The sequence below is a fragment of the Nilaparvata lugens genome, chromosome 9 (assembly GCF_014356525.2).
Source record: "Nilaparvata lugens isolate BPH chromosome 9, ASM1435652v1, whole genome shotgun sequence".
NCBI lineage: Eukaryota > Metazoa > Arthropoda > Insecta > Hemiptera > Delphacidae > Nilaparvata > Nilaparvata lugens.
Genome location: NC_052512.1, coordinates 31,680,031 through 31,692,726, shown reverse-complemented (window position 1 = coordinate 31,692,726; position 12,696 = coordinate 31,680,031). Strand labels below are relative to the sequence as shown.

General features: G+C 37.4%; 1 protein-coding gene across 1 annotated transcript in view; it reads right to left on the bottom strand.

The window, feature by feature from the left end:
- The window catches only part of LOC111046856 (nucleolar protein 6), a gene marked incomplete in the record, with an annotated part of 84,835 nt that overhangs the window by 35,111 nt on the left and 37,028 nt on the right, over nt 1-12,696 (bottom strand). The window contains 2 exon segments of the mRNA XM_039435243.1: nt 3,387-3,608; nt 7,016-7,179. Of these exon segments, the coding sequence (XP_039291177.1) occupies nt 3,387-3,608; nt 7,016-7,179 (386 nt within the window).

Below are 12,696 nucleotides of genomic sequence, written 5' to 3'. Positions count from 1 at the left end.
AGTTCATTTGATTATTTTTAATCACCTATTAAATTAGTTTTTTCGAATGTGAGAATATTGATACTGATGGACACGCATAATAATACCATGACTGCAAAACAAAATATTGAAACCAAAGACCTTAAAGCTGCGATTAGACCAAATTTATTAACAAAATGTTGATAACTCAATCCTTATAGATTATATTAGATTGAACATAACTTATCATACACATGATGAACATGTGTGTTTGTCAACTTGCGTTCAATCTAATAGAATCTATAAGGATTAAGTTATTAACATTTTGTTAATAACTTTGGTGTAAACCCAGCTTAAAGATGTATACCTCTTCAAGGTCTCTGATTGAAACTATAGACCTTATACAAATACAGTAATAGACTGGCTTCTCCACACATCTGTGTAATCACTTGTCAGCTGATTTATGATGAATAATTCTATAGTCTGATTTTTACTCTAATATTGGCGTATGAAGGAGGTTCCTTTTTCCTTTTGTATTATCCTTAAAATGCAAAATTACAAAAAAAACCGTATGTATACGTCGACGCACAATTTAAAAAACATACCTGTCAAATTTCATGAAAATCTATTACCGCGTTTCGCCGTAAATGCGCAACATATAAACATTTAAACATTAAGAGAAATGCCAAACCGTCGACTTTAATCTTAGACCTCAATTCGTTCGGTCGATTATTAAACAAACATTCATAAACGAAAATCCCAATGAATGCTGTAAATAACCACGAAGACTTCTGCTACTGCAAATAATGACAACAAGGTTAACAGATATAGTGGGTTCCACGTTATAATGGCAGTATTTGATTGACAATAGTTGTGCCGAAATTTATTTTTTCAAAATTATAACTTCTCCAAGATAATTTTCAGTGTGCTGGATTAACGTTGTGATTCTCACGGTAACGGAGTAGTTTCATGATGTAATTCAGCACATTAAATTCTAATATTTCCTCTATTGTCTTCCAACGTTTTCCTGAATACTTAGAATTGTTGTAGACGCAAAATCATCATAAAAAATTAGCTGAAAATCCATTCTATTGCTCAGTCTTTTACTTCGATTGAGGGAATTTTGCTGTATTCTGTCCTTGTTAGTTGTATTCATTTCTCGTTCTATTGAGGGAAATTATTGTCGTCCCCACCACGTCCTTTGTAATTTGGTATTTTCATGTATTATTGCTCAGCCTGATACCTATTTTTTGAGCCTGATTCGGTCGACTTGGGGAGCTGAACGAGAGACCGCTTTTAGATTCTGTAGAGTACAGACATTACTTTTCTGAACTAAATTATTTATTTACCTGATTGAATCATGTCTTTTCCAGACAGTTTTTCGTTCTCTCCTGGAAACTAAAGTTATTTATTATTACTGGGAATCATGTATTCCATCAGTTTTGTAATCACTTATTAATGACACAATTTACTCAACTTCATTCAGAGCGGTTGACTGTGCAGTTTATTAATCTTAGGCTATATTGTTCATCATTCTTTCAACTAGTAATGTCTTTTCATAATCCCATTCATTATAGATTTCATGTATTTATAGTGAGGCATTATAGTGAGGTCCACGTTATAATGGCAGTATTTGATAGACAATAGTGTTGCTATCCTTGTCTATCATTCGACAAAGCGGATAGCGCTATCTCTTTCTCGCTATGCTCTGCTGCCAAATCGTTTTTAACAATGTAGAAATATAATTAATTAACAAAATATTTTATCTTAATTATGAAATCATTCTAAAATATGATTTCTTGCTTGATAAAATATAATTTATTATCTTAAACGATAATGAACAGCTAATATTACATCAATAAACCGGTATCAGTTACCCTCCATAGAAGGCATTGACAAGACAGAGGATCGGCAACGTTGTTCTCCTATCTTTCTCCACTGCCATTATAACGTGGACCTCACTATAGATTATATTTCTATATTAATATATGGAATGTATTAATGTCCCATGAATGAAATTTCCACATTAAATCTGAAAAATCTAGAAAGGAAATTGAAATTTGGACTTCGAGAAGCAAAAGATTGATATTTTTAGTATATTCAAGAGACAGTAGTAGTATTTTTAGAATCTTCAAATGCTCATACTCAAGAATAGAAGTCAATTTCGCCAATTATGATGACATAGTATTATTGTTCCTCTCGAAAAGTACTATCATTCCTGAGAGTTTGAGCGATTTTAATTTTTGACCATTTTTGCAACCTACTCTACTCTTTCTTATTGACCGAGCGAAGAGAGGTCTAAGATTCAAGTCGACGGTTTTTGCATTTCTGTTTATGTTTAAATGTTGCACATTTACGGCGAAACGCAGCAATAAATTTTCATGAAATTTGACAGGTATGTTCCTTTTTAAATTGCGCGTCGACGTATATACAAGGTTTTAGAAATTTTGCGTTTCAAGTTCAAGGATAATATAAAAGGAAAAAGGAGCCTCCTTCATATGTCAATATTAGAGTAAAAATCAGACTATAGAATTACTCATCATAAATCAGCTGTCGAGTGGATTATAAATCGGATGCCATGACGCATGTAATTCAATATCTCAAAGTAACTTGGTAAAAAATCAGCAGCTGTGTAGACTATTAATTGCATGCCTCATTGAATGCTATTTTTATGCACTATTAAATAGGATGCAAAGAACTTATAACAGATTGTCTGGGCGCCTAGATGTCTTCCGGTTAAATCAGCTGTCTAGTGGATTATAAATTGCATGCCATGACGCATGCAATTCAATATCTCAATGTAACTTGGTGAAAAATCAGCTGTGTGGACTATTAATTGCATGCCTCATTGAATGCAATTTTCATGCACAATTCAATGAACTATTGATTGCATGCAATTAATAACCAAAATAATATAGTATTGTCTCTCGACCTTTCTCTGCTTTGAACTCGGGCTGTCCTGTTGCCAGTATGTCTTGAAGGAGATTAGCTTTTTATGTAAGCATTTTTGATACACCAACCCCAACAGCCATTAGCCGTTTTCACACCGATATCTCGCCGACACGACATACAGACAGGATTTAATCTGATGGACAGTATAGAGATGCGTACAGATTTACGCGCCGCGAACATGAGCAATTCACTTTCAATCAGCTGATGCCAAGCTTTTTATATCTGTATCTTACCGTTTCTGTAAAAATACAGATATAGTCAGCTGATTAAAAGTGAATTGCTCATGTTCGCGGCACGTATATCTGTACGCATCTTAAGAGGAAGCTGTGGTTTATAACTGCGCGAGGTCTACTGTTCACAGAACAATATAACCGTACTACTGTTACATAGATACACTACAAAAACAGCTGAAATTGACAAAAAATATATCAGGAATGTACTGACTGGTCAGCTGGTTGTTGAAGTTAATGATTTGCGGCTCAGTGCACCAATTGGTGTTGGCCAGCTTTTCCAGCAGCCGCAGGAAGGCGGTCTGTGGCTGGAGGGGCGTGGCCAGGGGGGCGGGGCTAACGAATAGGGCGGCTACCAGCAGGTCGACCACCACATCGGGAAACAAGATGGCGTCCAGCATGTGCGCGCGCAGCCAACGCTTTGCCAGTGCAGCTGCCGATCCAAACGCCTGGTGCTCGCCTGATAGCCTGCAATGCAATGCATACCTCCAAACATCAATACATTCATAGATAAATAATGTATAGTGTGTCGATTGATAGCCATTGCTTGGTAGAGTCACATAATTATTACTTATTAGCTGGCCCGGCGAACTTCGTACCGCCAAATAGTTAATGCATCTCATGACAAATTTTAGCTGGATGCACACCTGAGGAGGCGCGATGCGGCATTTTGCATCCATTTTTCTTGCTTATTGGTTTGAATGGAAGAACTCACACACACACACACTGAATCGGGCATGGCGTGGAACGGTGTGATAAGGCAATCTCCTTAAGATCAACACTTTGTATCACCAAGCCGCTACTCCTCAGGTGTGCTTAGCCTTAGCTTAATCTGATGCACTATATTTTTATGAAATTCATCCAACACTCAGTATTAACATTTATATCTTAATATGGAATTCCTATGTGATCAGTTAATTGTGCAGCAGTTTGTATTTTTAGATATGTTGAAAGCAGCTTGCTGGGAATTGAATGATATATCTTCTTGCTGCTGATTTTCCCGTGCATATTCTAAATTTACAGCATTTCGAGTTCTACGACCCAAGTTTGGACGTCGTTCGTACCACGGCATTATTGAGAATTACAATTTTGAGAATCAGTAGATAAATTGAAAAACAGATCTACCGACGGCTGTTGGATGACGCAATTATTATAACAGCTGATTTTTATTTCTGTGTGTGGCCAGCTCACAAATCTTCTCCCATAAGGATTACATGCAAACTTTGAAGGACAGTAGGAAAGAGTCCTGAAGTCTGATCATAAATTTGATAGGCCATAAACCTGCTCCTGAACATAAAAAACACAACTAAACAAAAATCATCAAATTCGGTGCACACATAAAAAAGTTATTGCATGTCAAAATTTGAGGCTCGATTTTTATTTATATAGATTCAGTGGCCCTATGGGGAGCTAGAGAGAGAGAGTAACCTTCAGCATATTTACATCAGTCAAAAGAAAGCACTGCGTACTTGAGGTTGAGGTTGCATCCACAAACACATTTTGTAGGTATTATTTTATTGAAATGGAGATTTTCAGTGTTCCCTGTCTCTATATATATATATATATATATATATATATATATATATATATATATATATATATATATATATTAGAAGGTGTTCACTACAGACTATCAACAAGACGCATGAATGTAATACACGGCATAAGAGTACCTTCTCCCAGTATTATAGATTGAATTTCTATGAAGAAAAACCTAGTTATATTAGTAGAAAGATTTACCAAGTAATACAAATTCGGTTGCAGGAAATATTAAGGACTAGCCGTCAGGCTTGCTTCGCTCGCCATATCCGTCTAGGCAGGGGGGTCCGCCCCCTGGACCCCCGACTGGATCGTCTAAAATTAGATCAGCGTGCTCGCTTCGCTCGCCTGTATTTTTCATTCAAGCATGCTTCATTCCATCAGAAAGTCAAAGTACTTCCTCGCTCGATTCAATCACCGATTAAATTCAATTATTTAGTGCAGGGTGGCTAACTTCGTTAGGATATTGAAAAAGGTGAAAAAACGCATAAAAGCTGAGAACAACGCTGATTTTGGGCGTATCTTTGATGAAACATTGAGGTCACCTTATCACAAAATGTTTAGACCCTAGCTAAACCTCTGTACCAAATTTGAACATTTTCTGTATATTACTTGATGAAAGAACTGAGAAAACGCAAAAAACCGCTAATTTTGGGCGTATTTTTGGCGTTATTTCAAATTCCTTCTGAAACAAAATTATTACACCCCAACTGAGCTTCTGTAGTTAATTTGAACATTTTCTGTTCATTTGTTCTCGATAAATCTGAGAAAAAGCAAAAAAACGCTGGAAAAACGCAGATTTTGGGCGTATCTTTGCCGTTATTTCAAATTCCTTCTAAAACAACATTATTACACCCCAGCTTAGATTCTGTAGTTAATTTGAACATTTTCTGTTCATTTGTTCTCGATAAATCTGAGAAAAAGCAAAAAAACCGCTGTAAAAACGTTAATTTTGGGCGTATCTTTGACGTTATTGCAAATTCCTTCTAACACAACATTATTACACCCTAGCTGAGCTTCTGTACTAAATTTGAACATTTTATGTTCATTTTTTCTCGATAAAGCTGAGAAAACGCTGGAAAAACGCAGATTTTGGGTGTATCTTTGGGAATTTTTTCCAAATCCGTTCTTAGTGCGCCTCTAAAGGGCCAACTGAACACACCTACCAAATTTGAACGTTTTTTGTCCGATAGATTTTTAGTTCTGCGAGTGAGTGAGTGAGTGAGTGAGTGAGTCAGTCAGTCAGTGAGTGCCATTTCGCTTTTATAGTCTAAAGGACTATTTTGACAACTGTAATAGAGTCAAAGACAATTAGTAACTATAAACAAGATATAAATTTCATGTAACATTAATGGTGTCTTGCTTTTTGCTGTAGTGAGGTCCACGTTATAATGGCAGTGGAGAAGAATAGGAGAACAACGTTACCGATCCTCTGCCTTGTCAATGCCTTGTATATTCGGTAGCTGATACAGGTTTATTGATGTAATATCAACTGTTCATTCTCGTTTAAAATAATTATATTTTATTAAGCAAGAAATTATATTCTTCAATGATTTCATAATCAAGATTAAATATCTTAATATCGGGGCACCGAGCTTCGCTCGTTATCTTTATTTATTGATAAACAGAACACAATTCTCTAAAATGATCGTGTTTATATTTCACAGCTGGCTATACGTCACCTTATGAATTTCGGGGATAAGATATTTTGATTTTACACATACTCATTCGCTCACTCACTTTTTAACTATCCACAGCTGTTTCAGCCAAGGATGAATTATCCTTTTAATGTCGTTCAGCGAGTTTTTCCAAGGATGAGACCTAGTGCAATCAAATTTTTATATCATAAACCTACTATGTTCCAAATTTCGTGAAAATCGTTAGAGCCGTTTTCGAGATCCGTTAAACATGAATAACCATATAAAAATAGCCAGATATAAGAATAACCAGATATATAAATAACCAGATATATAAATACAGAAATTGCTCGCTTAATATAATAGGATTAATTAATTATCAATTCTACATTGTTAAGAGACGATCTGGCAACAGAGCAAAGCGAGGAAGAGATAGCGTTATCCACTTTGTTGAATGATAGACAAGGATAGCAATACAATACTTCCAATCAAACACTGCCATTACAACGTGGACCTCTCTATAGCTGTTTACCCTGTTGTCAATATTTGCAGTAGCAGAAGTCTTCGGGGTGATTTACAGCATTCATTGGGATTTTCGTTTAAAAATGTTTGTTTAATAATAATTGTGAATGTTTGTGTTGTCACTATACACGGTGTGATAGTTGATCAAGTGAAATGTTGATGAAGTGAACTACTCACCCAGCCAACACACTGGTGATGAGTGGCAAATGGACGAGGTCGCGCTCTGCTGCCAGAGACTGTGGGTTGTCCTTGTAGGCGACCACGCCCCCTTCCCCCACCACCGCCTTCATCACACTCATCTCCTGCTGGTAGACCACCCTCATACGGAACACATAGTCGTCCTGCAAAACACCAACAAACATTTTCAAAAATAGGCTACGGAAGGAAATTACTAAGATATTGCAATTATTCAAACGCTAATGAATTAATAATAATTATTATTATACTAGCTGGCCCGGCGAACTTACCGTTATTGATAATTTATCCTGTGCAATAATAAATGCTCGTGATAAATTGAATCAAATGAAAAATGAGAAACCGAAGGAGAAAAGTGAACCCTCAACTTCAACCTCTCATTCTCCCCGTTTGAACATGATATTACCTCTAACTGAAATAAAACCGTTTGATGGCTCTGATATTTCAGACTGGCCTAGATTCAAAAATATCTTTTCATCATTGATTGTGGATGATAAATATTATTCTCCTGTTCATAAATCTCATATTTTGCATAATTTGTTGAAAGGCGAAACAGCCAGAGTAGTGAAATCTTTTCAGATAAGTAGTGATTTTGATTTGGCATGGAAAACTCTATGCAAGCGTTATGAAAGTGATAGGGTGCTAGCTAACTACTACGTAAATGAGATTTTGAAAACTAGTTCAATCCCATTTAAACCTTCGTTACAATCGCTTCAAGATTTTCTTGTTGAAGTAGGTGATAGTATTACCACTCTGAAATCGTTGAAAGTTCCTGATTTGGCTGATTATATCTTGTACTCATTAGCTATTCGTCAATTAGACAAAATATCAGGTGAATCGTTTGAGCTCGAGGTAGCGGATAAGAGCTTTCCTTCTTGTCAACAGTTGATTGATTTCGTGAATAAGAGAGTTGGATCTTATCAATTATCTGCATCTGATGTGCCGTCTGTTAATGAACAAAAATCTATCGAAAAGCCGAAAAATAAGTATTTTCAGAAAAAGGTTGTCTTATCTACTCAGGCTGATAACAGCGTTCGAAATAAAAGCAGCTCAGTTACTTGTGAATTGAATGATAGTGCTGAAACAAAATGCTCATTTTGCAACTCAACGAATCATTCGTTATTCAAATGTCCTGCTTTCTTGAAAAGAGATCCAAAAGCTAGGAATGAATTTATGAAATCATTGAGAGTCTGTTTCAATTGTTTCTCCAAATTTCACGCTGTAAACCAATGCAAGTCTAAATCGTTGTGTTATTGTGGTCGTATGCATAATAAATTACGTGTTTGGTGACATTATTTTGGGTGAATTTCCAAATCATTCCGGTCTTCTTAATCAGTCATTGACTGCATTAATGACGTGTCCCACCTCTGAGAACTCGTTGAATAATTTGGTTCATAAGTTTTGGGAAAGTGAAGAAATTCCTAATCATAAATTTCCTAGTCCCGATGATGAGTTTTGTGAGAAACATTTTGCTGAAACTCACACGCGTGATACTGAAGGAAGATATGTTGTTCGTCTCCCTTTCAAAGTTGACACTAATCAACTCAAGTTTCATGAATCTCATGATGTTGCTTTAAATCGTTTTCTGTCGTTGGAGCGTCGTATGCTGCGTGATGCTCGTTTGAAATCTGATTGCGTATCATTTATGGAAGAGTATCTTCTTTTGGATCATATGGAAGTTGCTAAAAAACCAGGTAAATATTTTATTCCTTATTTTTGTGTATTCAATCCGTCATCACCTACAACAAAGGTTCGTGTTGTATTTGATGGGTCTGCTAAAAAGAGTCACATTTCGTTGAATCAAGTTCTTCATTCAGGTCCAAAATTGTTAAATGACATATGTGATGTGTTAACTAGATTCAGACTTCACTCATTCGTATTCACGTGTGATGTTACGAAAATGTATCGTGCTATCCTCGTTGATGAAGAAGATCGTTCTTTCCTTCACATATTGTTTCGTAAAGATCCTTCCGATGATATTGTCGTTTATGAGCTCAAAACAATCACATATGGTTTGAAACCGTCTGGTTTTCTTGCTCAACGTGCTCTCATTCAATTGGCAAAAGATGAAGGAGATAAATTTCCGTTGGCAGCAGCAGCTATTCGTGATGATATATATCACGACGATTTTCTCACAGGTGCTAATTCGTTGGCAGAAATCTGTGAAATAAAATCACAACTTTGTAATCTTCTAGACTGTGCTCATATCAAGTTGAATAAATGGAGCAGTAATTCTCCTGAGTTCTTGGATTTGATTCGTTCTGAAAACACTCAAGTACCACTTCATATCAGTGATGAGCCTAATTCAAATGTGAAAGTTCTTGGCATAATGTGGAACCCAACTACTGATTGTTTTCATATTAAAGTCTCCGTTCCAGAGTTTCAAAAGAAAAACTCTAAGCGCACTGTTCTGTCCGTTATCGCGCGTCTGTATGACCCTCTCGGTTTTATAGCTCCAGTAATATTCAAAATGAAATGTTTTTTCCAAGAGCTGTGGAAGTTGGACATCGATTGGGATACGCCGATTCCTGTTGACTACAACGAATGCTGGAACGAGCTGATGAGAGAGCTTCCTGTTGACTACAACGAATGCTGGAACGAGCTGATGAGAGAGCTTCCTGCTCTAAGTTCAATTTCAATTCCTCGATGCGTTTATGGTGATGCTTTTTCTTGTCAAATACTTGGGTTTTCCGACGCATCGCAGAAAGGAATCTGTGCTTGTATCTTCTTGAGAGTTGTGTCGTCAGAATCTACGGTGAAATGCTTCCTGTTGAAAGCTAAAACTAAAGTTGCGTCGTTGAAAACTCTGTCTATTCCTCGATTAGAGCTTCAAGCTGCGTTGTTGCTTTCGCGATTGTATGTTTCAGTCCTTCCTTCACTGGAAAAAATCAATCTTCAATCTACGTTTCTGTTCAGTGATTCAACTATTGTTTTATCTTGGTTGCATATACCTCCTTACAAGTTGCAAACGTTTGTTGCAAATCGTGTTGTGAGAATATTAGAGTTGACTAATATTTCAGATTGGAATCACATTGGTACTGATCTCAATATTGCCGATGTTGGTTCAAGAGGCATTTCTCCCCAAAACTTGTGCAATTCGCAAGATTGGTTCAATGCTCCAACGTGGTGTTCTAATTCGTTGTCATGTTGGCCGTTGTCATCTATGACTTACCCTGCTACTGAAATTCTGGCTGATGTGAAACAAAATAAAGGTGTTGTTTTGAATATCACTGAAGAGACTGCTGTTATTCAGATAACACGTTTCTCCTCATACATGAGATTGTTACGTTCCTGTGCTTATGTTTTAGTTTCGTGAATAACTGTAAAGCATCAATTAGTGGTGTCTGTCTAAAATCAGGCGCACTTAGTGTTCAAGAGTTGAAATGTGCACAAATTTATTGTGTTAAAATTGTTCAAAAGTGTCATTTCAATCGTGAACTCGACCTATTGAAAGAGGGTAAACCTTGTGATAAGAGTTTCCAAAAATTGTCTGTATTCTTGGATTGTGATGGTGTGATTCGTGTTGGTGGCAGATTGGTAAATAGTGCTTTAGGATATGAAGCCAAGCATCCTTGCTTGATACATAAAGATAGTCATTTTACTAAACTCCTCATTGAGTATTATCATATTTCTCATCTTCATGCTGGACCAAGAATAGTGCGTGCTCTTATTCAGCGTTATTTTTGGATTGTTGGAGCACACAGTGTTATCAGAAATGTGATTTTCAATTGTACTCGTTGCCGTTTATTCAATGCAACTCCTGTTGCTCCCGTCATGGGTGATCTTCCCAGCTCTCGTGTTGTTCCCAGTGCTCCCTTTCTGAAGGCTGCGGTCGATCTAGCTGGTCCTTTCACTGTCAAAGAGAGTATTCGGCCCAAAGCTCGTACGTACAAGGCATACTTTGCACTGTTTGTCTGTCTGGCAACAAAAGCTTGTCACATTGAGGTGCTTACAAGTCTTTCATCCGAAGAGTTTATTAACACTCTCCATCGTTTTGTTTCTAGGCGTGGATTGCCTAAAGAAATATTCTGTGATCAAGGGACGAATTTCAAAGGTGCTGCGCGACAATTGAAGGAAATTGTTGAATTTCTCAGATCATCAGAAAATCAATCCAACGTCTGTGATGCGATGTCATCTAAAAGCATCCAATTTCGTTTTAATATTCCACATGCTCCTTTCATGAATGGAATCTGTGAGTCTAATATTAAAAATGTGAAATTCCATTTGTTTCGTGAAGTGGGAAATTCGGTCCTAACTATTGTTGAGCTTTCCACTCTGTTGGTGAAAATTGAGGCGATACTCAATTCGAGACCGTTGTATGCGCTCTCTTCATCTCCTGATGACTACGAGGCGCTGACTCCCGGACATTTCCTTGTTCATCGCCCTCTGTTGGCGGTTCCTGAAATTGACGTGAGTGATGTCAACGAGCACAGACTGTCTCGTTGGGAAAAGGTTAATCGCTTCACTCAGAGATTGTGGAAGAGGTGGGAGAGTGAATACCTCCACACTCTTCAACAGAAGAATAAGTGGTTTGAGAGTGACACAAACCTTCAGGTAGGGCAGTTAGTATGGATTAAAGAGGACAATTCATCACCCTTATCATACCCGTTAGGTAGAGTCACCCAAATCATAACTCTGGTGAGTATGTTAGGCCAGTTAGGAAACTTGCCCCCATACTTCCCTATTAGTTTAACCCATACACCAAGTTTTCCGTTTTCCTTTCCTATTTCTTTTTCCCTTCGTTTTTCCTTTTCTACCGTTCAGTGCTTGTTGTTCTGTTTTTTCTTTTACTTTTAAATTTTAGTTTTTTTTGAGTTTATGTTCTTGGAAATGGGGCATTCCAAGGCGGGCGGAGATGGTGGATTCACGGAGGATCGCCAGCCTTGATTGTGGGTTGATTGGTTTGTGCTTTCCTCCCCTTCCCCCTCTCCCAAAGAGGCAAGATAACCTCTCTCCCTCACCCCTCCTTCATCCTCCCCGTTTATCTATCGAACCAGCACTTCAAGAAGCGTGCTCGAGAAGTCAACATCGTTTTCGTTTCGTTTCTCCTGTTTCCGTGGCGTTCGAGCTGAACGCAATTACCACGTTTCGTTTCGTGATATATGTACAATATCATATAGGCCTACGCATAAAGAAGGATATCGTCAGCAGCAACTTCTACACACCAGATACAGTCCACTTCCTCGCCAGTTCCAAGGTTAGTGCAAATTAAAGACTTACTTTTGGGGCTGTCGACGTTTTCGTGAATTAAATCTTAACTGTACCCCAATCCATAGGTTTGGGGACAGGACGGGATTACCACTGATGCACTGTATTTTTATGAAAATTATCCAACAATCAGTATATTATATCTCAATATGGACTTCCTGTGTGCTTAGTTAGTTGTACAGCAGTTTGTATTTTTAGATACAGTCGAATGCAGCTTGCTGGGAAATTGAATGGCGCAGATCTCCTTGCTGCTGATTTTCCCGTGCATATTCTAAATTTACAGCATTTCGTGTTATACGACCCAAGTTTGGACATCGTTCGCACCGCGGCATTATTAAGAATTACAATTTTGTGAATCAGTAGAGAGAAAATAGAAAAACAGATCCACCGACGGCTGTTAAATTATTATAACAGCTGATTTTTATTTCTGTTTGTGGCCAGCTCACAATTCTTCT